The sequence below is a fragment of the Rhipicephalus microplus genome, chromosome 6 (genome assembly GCF_043290135.1).
Source record: "Rhipicephalus microplus isolate Deutch F79 chromosome 6, USDA_Rmic, whole genome shotgun sequence".
Lineage (NCBI taxonomy): Eukaryota > Metazoa > Arthropoda > Arachnida > Ixodida > Ixodidae > Rhipicephalus > Rhipicephalus microplus.
The window spans coordinates 177,036,202-177,057,574 of NC_134705.1; the positions used below are offsets into that span (position 1 = coordinate 177,036,202).

The window sequence follows — 21,373 nt, forward strand, 5'->3', positions numbered from 1 at the left end:
TAAAGACCCCACAGGGAGGTGTTACATAAGGGGTGGGTTGTACAACAAAGATACAAAAGCCACAGGTTAACATTGCAGATGCATTGACACACTTTGAATAAAACGTGATGGACAGGTGATTGAAACAACATCGTGGGGAAGGTCATTCCATTCTTTGGCGGCGTGGCAGAGAAATGATGCAGAAAATGTTGAGGTGCCAGATCGGGGTCGGAAGACTTGAAGTGGATGGCCAGTGCGGGGAGAAATGCGTGCGGCGGGAGCGATGTAAGGTGGTTGGTGGAGTGAGCTGTGATACAACTTGTGGTACAGTGACAACGTAGCAATTCTGCGGCGAAGGGAAAGACTTAATAGACCGGATTCATTGTTAAGGGATGAAACACTGACATCGTAAGAATAAGAAGAGCTACTCCGTCTTACCAAGCTTCTTTAATATTGTGTACAGTAAGTGTAAAGGATTACTCTCTGCAACGCAATTAGGCGTCGTGAGTATTAGAAGTAAATAAATATGGCGCTATCTGTATCTATTGCAGCTTTCGCCACTTGCATTACTCAGTGTTCCCTTTAAAATTGGGGTGGGCTGCACGTAAATCGCGAATGAATAAAGCTTTCGTGTACTTGCAGAACAGGAAACTAATGTTTGGAAAAAACTGCGTAAATATGGGTGGTACGGTGTAAGGTTTAATTTACGACGTTAAAAAAAATCAAGCGAATTGATGACGCAGTATTCGCGGGTAACATATTACACGTCAGTTATATAACAATATTTGTCTCATTTGATCAAGTTTCGACAACGAATTCAAATGAAAAATAAAGAAAGATAACACGGAGAGACCGCGGGAGGAACAACGTACCAGGAGAGTATTTTCGTTTTTTTTCTTTTTTTATTTTCTGAAAGACCCTTTTAGGAGGTGATATGTAAGGCGTGAATGTACATGAATTATACAAAAAAGTCAGGTAGTGTGTCACACTTTGCAGAAATAAAGTTGGGCAGGTAATGGTGACAGTGCAATGGAAAAGGTCCTTCCATCAAAACATACACGTTGAAAGAACCAGGAAAAGTTTCTTTTTTTTTTTTTGACATTAAGGTTTCACGAAAATGAAATTTCTAGTTCAAGCACTGTCGTCATCTTTCTTTTGCTTGCGTAGTAAATAGTGCCTCTCTTGCAGACTGGAAGTGCATGCTACAAAATCTCAGTGACGTATACCAACACTAAATATTTATTTGTAACGTTTTGGTCTGGCGCCACCTCCTCTATGCTATTACCGTCAAGAGACTGAAAAAAAAAACAGATCATTTTTTACTCACCTGCCGTCGTTTGACTAGCCACAGAAAAAAAATCGGCATATTGCCACCTGGCCATGAACTGTGGCAAGTACGAGCCCGCATCCAGAAGAAATAAAGGGGAAAGTCGTTTGGGACAGCGCGTGCTCTCGCTCAGTCTTTTTGGTTGTGTCGCGCCACTGAGCTGTGTCTCTGTGACTACGCGGTATTACTTGCCCGAAGCCCTTCTTTTCACGCGTGACAACTGGTAGAGGGTCTGAGTATTCCCAGCCAATGACCCAAACGACTTCTTCGTTTGTTTCTCCTGGATACTTAAGAGTTACTCTGAATTTTCAGAATATTCTTTCCTTTGTGGTGTCTTCTCTGGGCTAAAGAAACAGATATGTCAGCCCATAGCCATACGAGAATTTCTTGGTGACACAGGTTATTTCTCGTCAATATTTTTCCGCAGTCAAAACTTGATATTTCGAAATTCATCTCACTATGGAGTGATTGACGCAAGTCAATCATTTCCCGCACTTGTGTGAGTTACCTGATTTTAAATTCACGAAATAAGGAATAATAAAATACTTATAAACAAAAGAGAAGTTCTTGTTAGGGTTATCGAATATTTTTTATTTGTATAAAAACTTGTGAAAGCCAACCTCACTCCGGTCAACCGGATCTTAGGATGCCCTGCCACCGCTTCGAGCGTGCATTTAGGATTTCTTTTCTCCATCAAACCCTCCTCCTCCTTCTCATCCTTCTCCTCCTTCGCTCCGGCACTTTTTAAAAGGTGTTCCAAGTTTGAGTGTGAGTTTTATTCCACAACAATTTTCACATTGTTCGCGTTGCATGGACAGTTGTAAGTATAGAATAGCGCCGACTATTGCGCGAAATTAAAAAAAAAAGACTTAATCAAATGCAGCTTGACTGGCACAACACAACGAGGCAGAAATAGCGACGGCAATCAAACGCATACGTAAGCGTAACATACACAAAATGCGTATACATTCAAATTCGTCACGGGGGCATTCGTTAGCCCCCAGAATGCGCAACTCGCTCGGTGGCAGCATTTATAGGTACATATATAGATGTACTACAGACTCGGATTATTGTTCAGGCGTATTTATTTTTCCAATTCCCTTCCATCCCAAACTGTACTCACCATGGGCGGGATTTTGCCTAGGCGAGGAAAGGAGGCCACAGACCCAGCTGCATTGCGTCTGGGGAAGGGAGAACGCTGGGGTAGCTTGGGGTTGGGGGCCAAATGCCGGTGTGGCTTGATGGGACGAGTGTCCCTTTCGCACCCCCTGCTGACGCCCATGCTTGTCGGAAGAGGATTAACGGGCGATGATATAACGCTGTGGAAGGGGGCTCCAGTCGGGCTACTTTACTCCCCCACCTCCCCCGCCTCGCTTGTGATGTCCCGAGCGTTTTTTGTTGCTGACCTGACTGTTCTTGTTTTTTCACGAGCGGAACGTATAGTCTTAGTCAGGAAATAGTTGTGTCCGTTTCCTTTTGCCTCATCTCGGTGTGGAATGTAACATTGTCTTATGTACAAATGCCAGAATAAAGAACATTATTATTATTATTATTATTATTATTATTATTATTATTATTATTATTATTATTATTATTATTATTATTATTATTATTAGGACCGAGTAAATGCGTATGTGCACAGGAGAGACAGGGAGGGTGTCCCCCCCCCACTATTCTCCGATTTCTCCAAAGAGCGCGCCAAGCCTGCCCCACTACCTTTACACACTCGGACTTGTGACGTCATTGTGCAAAGTTCGGGGCTATGGCGATGCAGGTTTTTGACAATAATGGCGACTTGGATTTTAGCTACCTTAGGGACCGCACCATTTGCATGACGACAAATAACGGAGACACCGATCGATATAAGGTTCATCGTGGTGTTTCCCAAGGAGGAGTTCTCAGCCCGATCCTATTCAATGTCACAATGATCGGCCTAGTAGCAGAACTTCCCAGCACGGTGAAGATCAGTGCATACGCTGATGACATATGCATATGGGCATCCGGAACTACTCGTCCGCAATTGCGAGCTCGACTACAGCGCGCAGTGACGATCACATACAAATATCTACGACGTCAGGGGCTCACTCTCTCAATCGACAAATGCGCAGTGCTTGCGTTCACGCGCAAGCATATGTCGCAATACCCGATATTTATTAATGGGACAGCGATACCTGCTGTAACGCACCACAAGTTCCTTGGGGTTGTCGTACACAGAGATCTATCGTGGACGAGGCATGTCGCAGTACTTAAATCTAAATTAAAGAGCTTTGCTCTCGTTCTTCGCCACGTAGCAGGAGCAAGATGGGGGCCATCAGAATTATCGCTACTTCAATTGTATACAATGCTCTATTTGTGGGATACATTCGATACAGCATGCCGGTGCTCTCCAATATGAGACCTAGTTGTGTGAAGACGCTAGAGAGTGTTCAAGCTCAATGCTTACGAAGATGCTTGGGTCTACAGCGCTGTACTTCAACAAATGGGATAATCACAGAGGCTCGGGCTTGTCCCATCATGCAGTGTATACATGCTCTGCGAGCCACTTAGAGTTCACCTCTGATTGCTGAGCAGACACAGACAGCACCCACTGCCAGTACTACCCGCCACTCACCCAGATTGTAATTTCTCAAGAGTAATATCGCGGCATGAAAATATTATACCATCAAGGTTTTCTCCGCCAAATGCCCCTGCAGGATCCATGGGTCCTGCCTAAACCACCTGTTTCTTTTACGATACCTGGAATTACGAAGAAGTCGCTCATTTCTTCTGTTGGCCTCAGACAACTGACCCTACATCACATTTGTACAACGTACAGTGATTCTCTGCACGTGTACACGGACGGATCCACCACGCTATAGACACCTCCGCCGCAGCCTTTGTCATCCCAGACATGGATATCGCTCGACGATTCAAAGTGGACCATAAAACCACATCAACTGCCGCAGAGCTTGTCGCTATCCGAGAGGCAATAAGATTTATTTCCGGAGAGCGACCTCGAGCCTGGACGATTTTCTGTGATGCCAAACCCGCTATGCAAACCATTAATTGCATCATGAAGCAAGGTCCGTATTACAGCTTGGCAATAGAAATCACAGAACTTATTCAGGTTGCTTCAACAAATGGTCATCTTATAACTTTCCAGTGGATTCCCGCTCATTGCGGTGTGATGGGAAACGAAGAGGCAGACGCTGAAGCTAAAAATGCCTTAAACAGTGCCCCTGAAGTACGCATTGCGTTTTCACGAGCTGACACGAACGCCCTGCTTCGCTGCGAGATGCGCAGCTACACACTTCAGCACTGGACCAAACCGGAACGGCGACACCAGCGACTTCACAAATGGGACCCAGAAATGAGGTTACGCATGCCCCCTAAATTGAAACGGCAACTCACAAGTATGGTCCACCGCATTCGTCTTGGTGTAGCGTACACCAGACGTTACGCACATATCATTGGTCGCAGTGACACCGGTCCTAATTGTGAACACTGTGATGTGCCAGAAACACTTGAGCACATATTTTGTGTCTGCCCAGCATACGCACGTGAACGACAAACACTGATTTCTTCTACTGAACTATATCGCAGTAGGTCATTAACTGATGAGACCGTGTTGGGCCTTGGCCAGACACCAACAGTGCAACTGCGGTCACAAGAGCAGTTATAACCTTTTTTGGAAACAACTGGACTATGTGCGCGGCTATAAAATGTGTCTCAACTAGAAAGAACACTACATACTCACCTCTCTATTTCACCATCGTCATCCATTAATCTTTCTTTTTCCCTTTCCCTTCCCCCAGTGTAGAGTAGCAGGCTAGAGCAAGCTATCGCTCAGGCCGACCTCTCTGCCTTTCTGTAAATAAACTTACCTCATGACGACCAAAGACCCACGATGTTGTATTCCAAGAACCGTTTATTCCTCGCATTCACTCCCGGAAAGCCGAGGACGTATGGCAAGCGATTCTGAGAAGCGCGTCATTGCTTCACTGCGCTATAGCGACCTTATTGCGCTTTTGCACCAAGGTAGAGGGAGGGGTGCGTTGTGATGAAGTTTGCCCTCCTCTCTTCCCCCCTGTAGAGGGGACTCCGGCGCATACCTACGGCGTGTCCACCCAATTCATGGCCGATTTCCGCGCAGTGGGTACACGTGTACGCGACATTCTAGTGCATCATCATCAACATTATCGGCAGCAACAACATGGCGGCCGTCGATCTGGCCTGGGACGAGCCGGCGCGCCGCGGCGGCCGCTACTCGCCGCGCGCCGTGCGACGCCTCGCCTCGTTGTCCGAGGAGCGCGTCACCGACGACTCCTCGGACACGCTGGTGCCGCGCAGACCATTCCGGTACCGCATGCGAGACGACGACTACGGCGAAGAGTCCGAGTACAGCAGCGGCAGCAGCAGCGAGGTCTCATCGGCGCGTCCCCGCAAAAGCGGCAGCAGCGGCGTGCTCGGCTGGAGCGGAAGTCCCGCGCCGGGCTCCGTGTTCGCCGTCGTCAGCACCGCCGTCGTGTTGCTCTGTTCGGGGGCGCTGCTGTACCTTTACGTGAACTGGTCCAACGACCGGATGGGCCAGCAGCAGCTCGCAGCGGCCACCAAGCGCGCTCCTGCGGCCGCCGCTTCTTCCGGTGCGAGCGCCGTTCCCTCTAGCTCTCCCGCCGCCGAGAACGCCACCACCGAAGCGGCCAGCAAGCAGGACTCGGAGAGTTCGACCGAGATACCGTCGCAGCCAGAGCAGCGGCAGCAGAAAGAACGGCCGAGTCCGTTACACAGCGTGTGCCTGACGCGCTTCTGCCTGGCGCATTCGTCCTACCTCGAGGGCTACCTGGACTGGGCGGCCGATCCGTGCGCCGATTTCTACGCGTTCGCGTGCAGTCGACGGCGGCGGGCGTCCGACGCGCTCCTGGTGGCGCGCACGGAGCGCGCCCTCCTGGAGGCGCTACGCGCCAGGCCGCCGCCGCTTCTGGGACTGTGCTGGAAAGGGGCGACCCGGACCGGACTGCGACAGCTGCGCGAGCTGCTCGAGGACGTGGGCCTGGCCGGATGGCCGTACCACAACAACCGAGACCACGTGGACGCGTGGAGAGTCGCGGCCACGCTTACCAGGGACCTCGGCTTGGACGCGCTGCTCGCCGTCGAGCTGCTGCAGGTGTCGCACCGGTTTTTGTTTGCTTCACAATATGTGCGTGCGAAGAGTACTGTAGACCTTTTCACTGAAGGTTAATTCCCTGGGTGTCACTGTAATCTCATCAGGACTGTGGTAAACAGGCGTGAGCTCACCCCTAAAAAATTCACTGCCTAAGCTGTAATGTCAGCCTTTGCACTCCCGTGCCCCAGTCCAAAATGAATGTATTTCTCCTTTCCCGTGAAAAAGGCTATTGTTGCCATATATAGATATTTTCACTGGAGAGAAGGAAGAGAGGGAAACGTCTTTGTTCACAAAAGCATGGAGAAGGAGGGCGTGGGAGGAACCTCCAGTCAGGGGTCCCTAGGACGACTCCAGCGACGAGCCGGGCCCGCTGTATCAAAGCTCGGAGGACCTCGGGAGGTCCATCGCGGAGGGCATCGTCCCACAGCTCCTCGTTACGTAAAGGGTGAAGGAAAGCAGGTAAGGGAGGAAAGATGTTCGCAATGCACTCGATCGAGACACGGAAGGTCGTGGGCGAGTTTCCACAGCCGGGGCAACGGTCTGCATAGTACTGTGGGTAGAATTTATGAAGTGATACCACTAGATTGGGAAATGTTTTAGTCTGCAGCTGGCGTAACGCTACTGCCTCCTCTTGCGAGAAAGATGGCGGCGGGGCACGGGAGTGCCCCGCCGCCATCTTACTGTGGCACGGGAGTGCAAAGGCTGTCGTTGCCGCGGCGGTGCGTTTTTGGAGGGCATGCTTATTTACCACAGCCCAGAGAGGACTATGGCAGCACACAGGGGACTTCGTTGAAAATGTTACAGGCCTTTACGAGAAATACCTCATTTCCGTAATGTACGTGACATGGGAAAGCATATGATGACGTCACTGCCTCGGCGGTGCGTTTTTGGTGGCCATGCCTATTTACCACAGCCCGTAGGCGATTATGGTGGTGCCCAGGGAGCCTTCCGTGAAAAGGTATCCGTGAAAATGAAATGCGTGAAATACGTACAACTAGTCTTAACGAGGATGACCATGCTTCAGCTAGAATTTACGCGGTTGGACGTCATTTGAACGAACAATGATATAGCGAAATATCACTTATAGCAAACAAAACACAAATTTTCATTAGCCACGCTTCATTTTCAATGGCATTGATTATTTTTTAGAACGAAACGGAAAACGCGAGTGTCACCAATATATCAGCTATTATGAAGTAATATTTGGTTTGCGCGATGTTCAAAACTCGAAAGGTAGCACAGAAAGCAAAAGAGTAATTGAGAGACAATTCACAATCACGTTTTCTTTTAAATGTGGCTGTTACATTAGTAATTTGGCTAAAAACGTTAATTGTTACATTCTTTTTTAAATGTATGAGAACGCAAGCCTGTTCTGTCAAACGAACTTTCATTTGTTGTAATTTCACCTCATGTTTCGGTCTGTTTAGTTTTACTTGCCACCGCGGGAGACAGGTAAGGATTACGTTGTTTATAATGATTTTGAAGCCCATAATAATTCGATTATGCTTCTAAGGCTTTCACGCCAGTGAAATCGCAGATCTGTTTGAACCGATTCGAATCAAGTATCAAAACGAATACTGGATATTCGTGGTCTGCACGCTGCTACCTTGTAACGAAGTTCCACGATATTTAAGAGGGACACACCGCGGAAAACATTGCACAAGCCCTTAATTCGCCATCCATATTCGGTCTGAGCGCTTCATGTCGACCGTATCTAGAAAGTGTGGATAGTGTGGCCGATAGGAAATGAAGGCTGAAAGAACTTAGGTCTTATAAATGCTGGCAGACTGATAACGATTCTAACTAATATTAAAAGAGGTGTGGCGAAAACCACACGTCCATATCTTGTAGCACGTCGGCTTGACATATATGTATGTACATTCATATATGGTAGATATGATTTTATGTGGACCACATTATTTACGAATGTGGCTTTATGTGTACCCTTATATCGTGAATTACGGTAATGTATAATCATATTAATGATTCTTTGTTAACCTCTTGGAAGAGCATAAATACAACATTGGTCTGTCAAAGCCGCATTGGGTTTGAAGGGCAGAGCATATACGAACAGCAGACACAGAAATTGCAGCTAACACACACACACACACACACACGCGCGCGCGCGCGCACGCACACGCGCACGCACGCACACACACACACACACACACACACACACACACACACACACACACACACACACACACACACACACACACACACACACACCTTTTTCAGGAACACATGGAATAGAAATGGGCGCATACAGAAAATGTGAAGTTGAAACAAATGCAAATGACGTCACTTAGCCTTAAATGAGCTCTGCATTCGTATATGCAACAGTGACAAAGCAAACTAAATCCATGAACCACTTTCGTAAAGCTATAGCTTCTGCACTCGTGCTGCGTATATTCGTCTGCACTCGTGCTGTGTATGTATAGTCATGCGGTACAACTATAGCGTTGTACCGCATGACTTCGAGCGGAACCTTGATGAGATCAAGTGGCCGCAGACGGGCAACGGCCAGACGCTGGTGACCCTGGGAGAGCCGGACCTTCTCATCGGGCAGCACCGGGGGCGGCGGCTGCCGCGGTGGTACACGGACGGCGCCGCGGCCGCGTTTCGCCTGGTGGGCGGCTCGGGGGAGCCCAACGCGAGCGCGGGCGTGCGCGACTTCTCCGAGAAGCTGGCCGAGATCTCGAGCAGCCGCGGGGAGGACGACTTCGCTGCCAGCCGGTTCCGCGTCACCACCGCGGCGTCGTACGCTGCGTACAAGCCTCTGCTTTCGCTCGTGCTTCGCGGCCTGGTCACGGTCCACGACCAGACGAAGCTCCTGGTCAAGAGCGACCGGTACCTGCGCGCTCTGCGCTCGGTGCTGCAGATGACGCGGGCCTCGGAAGTGCTCAACTACCTCGGCTTCCGCCTGATGGTGCACGTGTCGCCGCTGCTTCAGGGCGAAGAGTTGCGCGACCTCTGGCAGCTGCACCTGAAGGGTGCCATGGCGCCCACCACCGGCTGGCCGCGATGGAAGCGCTGCCTGCGCCTACTCGAACCCCTCCTGCAGGAAACGTACATGTCCGCGTTGGCGCCTCTCCTGGACCCCAGGTTGGCGTCGCTTTCGGCGCTCGCCGCGGAGCTCAAGGGACGCATGGTCGCCTCTTTACCCTCGCTTCCGTGGATGTCGGCAAGCGACAGGGCTCGCGCGCGCAATGTTCTCTCAGCGGTGCGAGTGCGTTTCTCCTACACGCCCTACGCGGCGTCTCCGGCTCAACGCCACCACCAGAGGGCTCCGGTGGCGCGTCTCCTACCAGCGTATCGGGACGCCTGCCGCTCGTCGTTGGCGGCGCGACTGGGAGGCCGCTGGAAGGGCTCCGTCTTCGACACCTGGCCGCGTTGGGACTGGGCCAGCGGCTCCGTGTTTGTACCCGCGGCGCTGCTGGACCTGGGACAACCCGCGGACCAGCAGTCCCTGGGCGTGCCGCGCATCGCGAGCCGGCTGGCCCGCAGTCTTCTCCAGGCGGTGCACCAGCGGAGCCACGCCCTGGGACGCGTCGAGTGGTCGCTGAACACGTCTACCGCCCTGCACAGGCTCCAGGGCTGCCTGGACGCTCAGCGCGGAGGACCGGAGCCGGACGGACTGTCGTCCCTCCGCCACTGGCTGGACAGTGCGTCGCTCGCCCCAGCGCAGGCGCAGTTCTCGGCGTACTTGCGCGAGAGCCGCGTCGCCATGGGCGACACCCTGCGCAGGGGCCTGACGGCGCGCCAACTGTTCCACGTGCTGCTCGCCACCAGTCTGTGCGACGGACGCGAGCCCGAGGCGCAGGAGCGCGTCAACCAACCGCTGCGCAACTCGCACGAGTTCGCCACCCTGTGGAACTGCTCGCTTGGCTCGCCCATGAACCCAAACCGCAGATGCACGCTCTGGAGCGTTGCGCAGCAGCAGCAGCAGCAGAAATAAAGGCGTCCTGTTTCGTCGCGCAGCTCAGCGATATAGCCGCTGCGTTGACTGAGAAGGGGTGTCCTACACATCATGTTATATGCAACTTAATGGAACCAACAAACATTAAAGACGAGGAAAGTATGGTTTGATGGGTTGCACAAAGCCCTTGATCAATTTTCGTTCATTCGTAAATCTTCTGAGAATAGCACAATTTAGTACGTGTATGCGTGCAGTGGATGCAAAGGCATCGCATGCAGTGAACGTGTACCCCCTCTACTTGGCGAATCAAAATGGTATATGAAAAGTTTTTTGTCGAGCTAAGACGCATACAACAAGGATATGTCAAACAACCGGTCCCCACTAATATAGACAATGGTCCTCATGCTCGTGAAATTTTTTTTTTTGTGAAGTGCCTTCATCCTAAGAAAGTTTGACGGTCCCACACACGCTAAGACTAGTTCTCCAGGCTTTCCGATACAGTTATCAGATGTCTTCTTGGTGGTATCTATATAGGCAGGAGCGTATGAATGCGAGGCCACGCGACGTTGCCCCCTACCAACTCCAAAAATGTTTCATTGCACAATGATAGATTTCCCCGCCATGCCGTGTGGGTGCACAAGAATGGCACTGTGGCAAAGTCATACACTTCACTGTGTTCACTATACTATACGCTATACGTGAAAGTGCGCTGTGCCATTAGAATGCGGTCTCGCTTACGTCTTTGCTCTTATGCGTATAACCTCGTTGCAGAGAAACGTTCGGAGTATCTGCAGCCGAGTACAATGAGAAAACCACGAGAATGACCAGTGCGGTATACGTCATCTCATTTGCATTCACGACCGACGTTTGCGGGCACACGCAGGCATGGCAAAACTTGCGTACGAACTTCCCGCAATCACGTAATGTGTCATTATCGGTTCACTCGCTGATAAGATTGATTCGCTCACAGATAGACGCCTTCGAGTCCGTCGCATTTCTATTGAGACAACGTGGAAGCGGGGCCATCGGCCGGATTTTGTGTTGGATGTGCAAACCCGTGTTATATTAGTGTGGAGAGAGAGAGGTTTAGGAAAGGAAAAGACGCAACTTCTGCAGCCCTAATTGGGAGCACGTCTCAGTGCCTGTGAGGGGGGGGAGAGGGTATTAGTGAGGAAAGAGGAGCGCTGGTACGGTTTGGTGGGGAGGAGGGGAACGCACCCTCCTAGGACTACTCCCCACCCACCCCTCCCGAAGCCGATGGAGTTCACTTATTGTATACCTAGAAAATACGAGTTAAAGGTTCCATAGCTAAGCATCGACGACGTCCCGGATACAGCCGCCGCTTCTGCTCGACTTAGGCAGACATCCCCTGCCCCCAATACAGACTGGGGAAACTCGCGAATTCTCGTGTGACCTCACTGGAACGAGAGACTGCCACGGCCTCTATACGGTATCGGCTCAAGCTGCCGACACTGCGAAGTTTGACAACTGTGGTGGAATTTGACAACATCAAAAAAAAAAAAAAACATTTGGCCAGTAAAAACGTTCACAACAGACGTGAATTATTTTTCCGTATATTTACGGCTAATATCTACGTTATATAGAAAAAACACAATTTGTGCTCCTAAAAGTACGGCGCAGACCTGCATAAAATCACGTAGTCTACGCGGAATTCATAGTACACTACTATACATTTTCGTACCTAAACGGGCGGTTTGCGACTAAATAAGGATGTTTTCTTTGGGGGCGTGCGATTTTTTTAGGGGCGTGCGACAAGGCCACTTGTCTGCTTGTGAATGCATCGAAAATAACTTCCTATGCTTGGAAATACACTGAAAGGGACACATGCTTTAAACAAAAACACGTGCCCTGTATACATGCTTCACAATACAACATGAAATATTGCAGTAATAATGTGTGATGCAAGCGCGGGCCTATTGCAATCGGACGTCAGAACTCGTGATAATCGCAATGACTTTGCGGTTTTAAAGCCGGTAACCCACTATACGAAAAGCGCACACGCTATACTGCACCTGTTTCCTTAAGGTCACGCAGTGGGTGGATAGCAAGCTCGAAAAGGTTTGATGCACTAAGTGATTGAGGTAGGAAGAGAATATTGTTATAGCGTTCAAATCATAGAGGCGAAGCCTTAGGGTCCCCCAATTTTGTTGCAGCAGGTCGCTCTTTCTGGTAGTGGAAGTACCACGCAACCTCTTTTTTCCTTTTTCTGGCTGGAATATTTTCATGGCTCAGTTTCCAATTCCCGCTGTAGGGAGCAGGTGAATATAGTCCCCACCTATTGCATGTCTCGCTACGCTTCGGCTAATGTACTTCGCTGCGTGTATACGCAACAGGGCACAGCAGCCGAAGTGTTTTCAGTTTTTCATCGAATACGTCTTGCTCAGGACGGAGTTTCAGTGGTTGTAGAACAAGACAGAAGAAACAGTCTCCAAAGCAGGTTTTCTTGACTCATCTCTCAGACTCAGCGGCACAGCTCATCGGAAAGGAAAACAATCGCACTTCATAAGACACTACCGGATGTTGTTTACGTTGTCCTCTGGTCCCGGCAGACAACCAATGGGATGGTTGGCCGAATAGTCGCCGAATTTTTCTGACACGTTCTGTAGTTTATAATTTCTCGATACGATAGTTAATTCACTTATTGATCTGAAGTGCCGGTTATCAGAAATGAACACTGGAGACTGAGATTGGTCGACGGTGATGATTAAAACCTAGCGAGGAGGGTTTCTAGATCACGCCGCGGGTTCAGAGCTCAAATGACCCGCGCGCATCATGCGCGCGATTGCCGTACACTTTTAGAAAAAGAAAGAAAAACAACAACAAAATAGTAAGTGTGAGTCCTTTCGGAGTGTCCTGACTTGCCAAGTATATGAATCTCTTTAAAGAGACAAGTCAGCTCTCTTTAGGGTTCCTTTTTGCTTTTTTTTTCTCCGAGAGTCGTGTGATCCTCAAGCGAGTTAACGTGCCGCCTTAAAGGGAGTAATTTCGTGTAACCGTATTGCAGTTGACGCGCCTTTAGGTGTTGACTCCCACGTTAAAGTAATGCGGATGACCGTTAATAAACTGCAAGTTAATGGCATCGTCGTGGTCCTTAGAACTACCGAAGTTTATATATATATATATATATATATATATATATATATATATATATATATATATATATATATATATATAGTTAAAAAAATCAAGCACGTAGGAAAAATTGTTTTGTAAAGGACTGACGTTTCGGCCGCGGGACCAGCCTTCGTCGGAGTCGGCAAACGTCAGTCCTTTACAAAACAATTTTTCCTACGTGCTTGATTTTTTTGAACTTTTACTTCCGGGTGCATATAATATGCGCGTGCAGTGTAATATGCACGTATGCCCTGACGAAGGCCGGTCCCCGGCCGTAACGTTGGCAATAAAGCATCGTTTTTCGTTTGCTCGTTTGCTTCTTCTGGTGACTTATAACTCGACCGGAATCTGCAGGAAGACTTTCAAGGTTATATATATATATATATATATATATATATATATATATATATATATATATATATATATATATATATATATATATATATATATATATATATATATATATATATATATATATATATATATATATATATATAGTCTAACAGGGTGCTTGATTGGGCTGGTTGGTGCTGCTTTCTTCGTCTTTCGACTTTCTTCGTCTACTATATATAGTCGGATACGAATAAAAGTCTGCGGCATTTGTTCCCCAAAGGCGGATGCAGACAAGCGTGTGCGCCAATGGACGCGCACTCCAGCCTTGACGTCACGAACCGGACGTGCGGGAACTCCGCCTTCGTGGAACAGAGCCGAGTGCGCGAATGGAATTATGAGGTCTTGGTTGGGCAGACGTTTATGTAGCCCGATCGAGCCGCGGCAGCGAACACAGACACAGTTAATGTACAATGATGATGGCAATACGCGACGAAGATTAAGGGTGCATAAGCAAGCGGATTGCGATGCTCATAAAGTATGAAATTAAGAAGACGTGTGTAATATGCGCCCACACTATTTCTTTTGTCGTCGATATATATATATATATATATATATATATATATATATATATATATATATATATATATATATATATATAAACGCGCAAAAACAGATATATATTTCAACATATTTTTTATTTATTAGATAAGAAAAACGGAAACAAGAAGAGAATTTTCTATATTTTCGATGGAAATGTTGGTGCGCAAGTTGGCTACGCGAACTTCTTAACGACAATGCAAGGAAGACAAAACACTGAGATTTTATTCTTCAGTTCTTTTTTTAGTTCTCACTTTTGCGTGGTTCGTAGTTGGGGTCGGGGGCTATATGCAGGGGCGGGTAGTAGGCTAGAAAATGCGGTATAGATACGGCTCTCCTCTCCTATTCACTCCGCTCATTCTCACAAATGCATGCGGGAAAGCCAACTTCTTGGCGCGTTTCAGCCCGATAGAGTTTCTCTATGCCCAACCCCATGTTCGATATACGAATTGCTCCGTATTTTTGTTTTTGTTTTGTTATAGCATTATTGTTTTGCGAATTGCAGTAAAGCATTGTCATGCTTGAAAATAGCTCGCTATAAAGGGTAATTCGTCTCCGAAAAATTTGCGATGTTACGAATGTCAAATTATCAACAAAATACCAATAAAACAATAACCCAATGTCTGTTACATCAACGAAATTTCCGTTTCTCGATGTATAGGTGAATCCTGTACTTATTCGGCATAAGAGCAGTGTATAGGCCGTAATTCTCGTCATCCTGCGACTTCGTTCACAACGCGAGCATGGTGCCAGACTTCCGTGTTTAATTAGACCAAAAAAAATGCACCTATCATTCCTCCCTTATTTTCCTTGTGCCAAAGCTGCTGTGTGTGAAATCCACATGTGGACCCTGATGAAGATGGAGGTTTCTGACGTCTGACGTCTGCCCAACCAAGACCTCATAATTCCATTCACGCACTCGGTTATGTTCCACAAAGCACCACCTCGTTTTGATTGCTCATAAGAACGCCGGTTTCACCTTCTTGCGTCTTGCTTTTGTGGCACTTTGCTCTGCGAAGATCGTCCAGATTAACCGGGTTGCAGCTATTTATGACCGAATTAACGAGAGTTTGCTGACATTAAACACTGCATATGCTCGTCGAGACCAGGGGACGCGTCCGAATGATCAGATTTTCCGAATCAACGAGGGTCGAATTAACGAGCTTTTGCTGTAGTCGAGTGTGACTGTGCGCTCTTTCACTTGATATCCGGTGTGTGTGTCGATCTGGTTATATATTCTGTCACGTCCTTCAAAGCAGTCTACCTTCTTTTATAACGCGGGACCTGTCTCAAGGTTCACGACTATGGCGGTGCGTGTGCAAAAAAAAAAAAAAAAGAAGCCTTGGCGCGTAGCACAACTTGTCCACCTGCACGAAACACCGTTCACATTTCAAAGCATTTTTTTGTTTCTTTCACTTTTTTTTTTTTTTTGAGAGGGCGCGCAGCGAGGGAAACGTCGGGCGCGGATTCCGCTATAACGCGCTTCTCTCTGAAAAGGCTAAGTGGCATATAGCTCGATCCCCTAAGCCGCGTGGCATGGCGGGGACCCTCGGGGGGGAGTTGGAGAATCCGGGCAAGATTTTGTAAGCAGATTTAGCGCGAGCGAGAGCGCTGCTTTGTGGCTTTCCAAAACTGTACTGGTGTCGTCGGGCGCGCGCGCGCTCTCGGGCTTCTCCTATGCGGATTATCCGGCGCGCGGATTTAGTCGGCTAAAGGGCGGCGGCAGCGCTCTGAAATCCTACCGCAGCCAGCCACCCGCGTTTTTCGCCCACGACCAGAGAGTGTGTGAGAGAGAAACGGAGATTCGATTTCCGCAGCTGCCGTCTGCACGCGCGTCATTTTCATATGAAAAGAGCCGATCGCTTTCTTTCATCCCCGCGATGCTCTTTTCTATCGCAGCGCCGGAGGCGGAGCAGCGGCGGCGCCAAGAGGAACAGCGGTCGAGTGGAGTGGTCGCACAGCAGCAGCAGCAGCAGGCACCGCCGCGCCAGCGCCGCCACCGGACCATCTTCAGCGAGCAGCAGCTTGCGCATCTGGAGGCGGCGTTCGCGCGCACCCACTACCCCGACGTGGCGCTGCGGGAACAGCTAGCGCTGCGCGTTCACCTGCGGGAGGAGCGAGTGGAGGTGACATGTTCGATCGGGTCGCGCGCGGCGCTCGCGTCGCTGACGAGCGCACGCCCGTTGCAGGTGTGGTTCAAGAACCGCCGGGCCAAGTGGCGAAAACAGCAGCAACAGCAACAGCAGCACCGCCAGTCGCCGGGTCCCGCCGCCGCGGCGCTGCTGCCGTGCTGCGTCAACGAGGGGCCTCCGGTCGTGTGCGGCGCGATGCACGATCCCTTTGCGGTGGTGCTGTCTGGTCGACAGCAGTGTTCTCTGCTCGCGCAGGGTCGCTGTTCTCCGTGAAAAATGGCGTCAAATAGCGGGTTTACAGAGTGGGGATCAAGACTCTCAGAATTACACCGCTTCGTCGAATTTCGTCGCAGCATCTTCAGTGGGTTTCCTAGCAGCGCATATAGATAACGGGACAAATGTGGGTGGGCATGGAGACGCAGGGCGCTAACTTCCAACAATAATTTGTTTTAGGAAACCAGGGTACGCTTGCTCACTCACCTCCCGAGTCGCAGCCACGAGATCACGGTGAACAAAGCGCCACAGTGATATGCCAAGACATGCGCACATATTTTAAATTACTTCTCCGAAAGTGTCAACGACGGCTTGCCGATGCACATATATCTCCGAGCGCATCAATTTGTTGAACTTTGGTTATAGGTCTTACCAGTTACCAGTTATTTCGGTGGGCTGAAAGAGAGAACGTTGATACAGATTACAATGGACTGTGTGGAGACCATTAGAATCCATCTTGCCAGCTCGAGTATGTTGTTCACGCAATCTACGTATCATTATAAGATTTCTCGAATGTCCGACGTAACACTTCCCGCACGTTAAGGGGATTTTTTGCTACTAGGAAACCTACGAGGACGTGTCACAGGCAATTCCGCATCGCATATGTCCCTGTCATAGCGGAAGGAAAATAGAGGGAAAAGAAAGTCAGGGAGGTTAACCAGCCTATAGGCAGCCGGTTTGCTACCCTTCGCATGGGAGAGCGATGGGAGAGATGAAAGAGAGCAGAGAGGGAAGAGAGAAACAGCACATTCGGCAGCACACGCGCGCACACTCAGTCATACTCCAGTCTTGTCTTTCGCGGTGTGTGACATTGCTGTTACAGTCGCTTGTTCAAGTCGGCCTGTCATAGCAGTCAGCGAAGAAGTATACGGGCTGTATATTTGGTCATATGAACACCCACGCGTCACGACAGCGCGAATGATAAAACAAGGGACGCATACAGACAGCACAGGCCTTAAATTGTCCCACTTTTATGTGTTCCTTTCCTTAATTTCTCTCGCTGCCAAGTTGCATCGGACGTCTGTAATGGCGGCATTCCGTCAGCCAATCAGAGAAGCTGCAGCGGCACTCTGGACCAATCAGAGGTGAGAAGATGGCGATTTCTAGGAGGCGGCGGAATTTGGCATTGTGCAGGCATGGACTGGGGAAGTAAAACAGGATAGAGCAATTATGCGTCCACGCGGACAGACTTTGTGAGCGAAACAGGGCGCGTGGCCATGTCCTCAGCCTTTTGTGGCATCGTATTGGCTCGACACGAGACTTCTACCGCGTATCACGATGCACGCACGCTCTGACGCGGCGATCACGTGTTGAGCTGGCACTTCCTTTTTTGTTTCTTTTGTAATGTTATCTTCCAGTTGTTTCTTCGTCCATGTGTACAGGAGTGCAATACTATGTTAGTGGTTCGGAAAGCAAACCAGTTGCTTATCATCGGGTGATTGGTCACTGTAACTCGTTGGCACACTAAAAAAATATTTATATTAAGAACGCGTGATTGTGGCTATTCACGTGAGGTCAAGCAAACGGTTGTGCTTTCGCAAGTCAAACGCCAAAGAATGGTCCAGGACGCGACGTTTTACGATTGAAATGTCGCGGCATAAGCGACGCGCGTATAACATTGTACGTTCGAAACTCGTCGTTGCTGTTTGTGAATAAACAATGTGTCCTCTTTTTTTTTTCCTTGATCCGGTGTTATCATTACTGACCACAATAAGTATCACGTGAAAATCGTCAATCCCCTTATAAAATACCTGTATACCTAGGTGCTCGGGACTAATGTTAACCCCTTACTGCCTATAGCGTCCACAATTCGCGACGTACTGAAAAACTTCGAGCAAGCAAGTCACGTAATGCGTGCCGCCTTTATTAATAACGGCTGTCAAGTACTCACGGGGAACGTAGCTTTAAGCGTGAGAAATCTAGAGTTGTCTCGTGTAAGACATTTTATGCTATAGAACCAATTGTTTTGTAGCTGATTGTGGAGAAGGCGAAGCGCATGCGAGAGCGATCACTTCGTTCTCTCTCGTTCGGCTGACGCATGTTTTGTAGCTGATTGTGGAGAAGGCGAAGCGCATGCGAGAGCGCTCACTTCGTTCTCTCTCGTTCGGCTGACGCATGTTTTGTAGCTGATTGTGGAGAAGGCGAAGCGCATGCGAGAGCGCTCACTTCGTTCTCTCTCGTTCGGCTGACGCATGTTTTGTAGCTGATTGTGGAGAAGGCGAAGCGCGTGCGAGAGCGCTCACTTCGTTCTCTCTCGTTCGGCTGACGCATGTTTTGTAGCTGATTGTGGAGAAGGCGAAGCGCATGCGAGAGCGCTCACTTCGTTCTCTCTCGTTCGGCTGACGCATGTTTTGTAGCTGATTGTGGAGAAGGCGAAGCGCATGCGAGAGCGCTCACTTCGTTCTCTCTCGTTCGGCTGACGCATGTTTTGTAGCTGATTGTGGAGAAGGCGAAGCGCGTGCGAGAGCGCTCACTTCGTTCTCTCTCGTTCGGCTGACGCATGTTTTGTAGCTGATTGTGGAGAAGGCGAAGCGCATGCGAGAGCGCTCACTTCGTTCTCTCTCGTTCGGCTGACGCATGTTTTGTAGCTGATTGTGGAGAAGGCGAAGCGCATGCGAGAGCGCTCACTTCGTTCTCTCTCGTTCGGCTGACGCATGTTTTGTAGCTGATTGTGGAGAAGGCGAAGCGCATGCGAGTGCGCTCACTTCGTTCTCTCTCGTTCGGCTGACGCATGTTTTGTAGCTGATTGTGGAGAAGGCGAAGCGCATGCGAGAGCGATCACTTCGATCGTTCTCTCTCGTTCGGCTGACGCAAGTGTCGTCTTGTATAGTTTTGTTTATTTGGTGTGTACATGATTAAGGCGTGGCACATAACATGTTGCGTAGCTCAGGGGCACGTTTTTCGTTGCAAGGTCCTCGCTGGCATGTATGTGGAGAATTCGCAACGTACACAAAAGTATGCATTAAAGGTGCACCTTAGATAGTTTTGCCGTGGGATCATTTAAAGGTTGCTATTTGCAGCTGAAAACGGAAAACAATTTTTATTTCTTCTTTGTGGGAAGTTCCGTAATTCAGGCACTAAAGGGTTAAAGAAATAGCGCTTCGTTATGCGAATTATTTCGTCGTAAAGGTAGCGCAGCGTTAGAAAATTGCGTCGTGTACGAGAAGTATAAGAGATGACTTCGTTAAACCGGTAATATCGTTCTGCAGAGGAGGTCGAAGCACGCACCGCGCCTATTTACAGAAACGAGCACTCAACAAATGCTCCGGCACAGGTTCGAGTGATAACCGCCATGACGTCGCTCCTCTTGTCAGAATCCATCCGCGACTCCGCGTCCCACAGTCTCGCCGGCCCGTCCACAAAAGCGCAGTTCCCATACAGGACTTTTGAAGACGTTGAATAAAATTTGCATGCGCTGAATAGGTAGTAGTAACAAAAAAAGAATGTAGAAGCCCTTCCCCTACGGGGAGAATGGGGGCAAACGGAAACTTGAAATGTGCGCGCACAACGTGCAACTTTTCTCTCTATATCCATTTGCACAATGCTTCCTTCTAACAGTTTCCTACTTACGTGCAGCGAATTCAACCTTCAAGGCTTAATTCGTGTGCTAGGCAGCGCAACACTTCAGTCGCTGCACGCGAAAACGATGTTCATACGTTGGCATACAGGCAACAACGAAATTCGGCAACGTAGAACGACAAGTCGCCCCGAAAAGAAAGAAAAAAAAAAAATATCAAGCTGCCGTATCAGAAACGGCTGATCACCGAGAAGGACACGGTCGAGGGAGCCTCGATTAAGGCCAAACCTCATAAGCGCGAAAATGCACGCGACGGCGACAAGCGACGCGACGTATATCGGTTCGCGCGATTTGTCGCTAGCGCAGGAAAACCTCATTCACGCGACGGCTTCGGTGAGCAAATTCCACTGTTGCTGGCATGAGGCCGTCTACTCGCACCAAGAAAACCGCGTAGCGAGCGGTATGCAATTAAAAAATAAGATATATATCAATCAATCAATTTATTTGGCATTCATTACAGCAAGATAATGAACACGAGGACAAGAACAAAAAGCTGCTATACAGCAGCTTGACAAAGGTCCTTGCCCCAATTCTCGACAGCCAAGAACAACCTACCATGCATTTAAACATCTCTAATTTCACATTTCTATTAAACATTTTCGGTTATCACATCTAGCAGAGTAGTTAACAAAAAATAAAGACACACATCGAAATGAATACATGACAATTACAAAGTAATTACAAAAAACAAATTACAAAAAAAAAAAAAGAAAAAAAATCATGAAACAGTGCATAACGCAAGCGGAAATAATGTAGAATAATGGAATGCACAGGTTATTTCGCACAAATGAGATGTACCAAATTTGTATGCGCAATAAAGACCATTATGCATCATGTATGTAAACATCTAAACAAACTGAGAAGCTTGTATAACAGGCAAATTTTTTGATAAAAATAACTTAACGTAACGCGCACTACTACTTTGAAGATAAGTGCTCACCCACATACCGTTTTATTG

The 21,373-nt window shown here is 48.7% G+C and overlaps 2 protein-coding genes across 2 annotated transcripts; both read left to right on the forward strand.

Moving 5' to 3' along the window:
- Window positions 1–5,433: 5,433 nt before the first annotated feature.
- Window positions 5,434–10,512, forward strand: LOC119168275 (endothelin-converting enzyme 1). The gene is made up of 2 exons (XM_037419679.2): window positions 5,434–6,449; window positions 8,962–10,512. The coding sequence occupies exons 1-2, from the start codon at window positions 5,499–5,501 to the stop codon at window positions 10,405–10,407; spliced, it is 2,397 nt and encodes a 798-aa protein (XP_037275576.2). The 5' UTR covers window positions 5,434–5,498; the 3' UTR covers window positions 10,408–10,512.
- Window positions 10,513–16,236: 5,724 nt separating this feature from the next.
- LOC119168274 (uncharacterized) lies at window positions 16,237–18,462 on the forward strand. Its single transcript, XM_075865626.1, has one exon. The coding sequence runs from the start codon at window positions 16,314–16,316 to the stop codon at window positions 16,836–16,838; it is 525 nt and encodes a 174-aa protein (XP_075721741.1). The 5' UTR covers window positions 16,237–16,313; the 3' UTR covers window positions 16,839–18,462.
- Window positions 18,463–21,373: the final 2,911 nt, after the last annotated feature.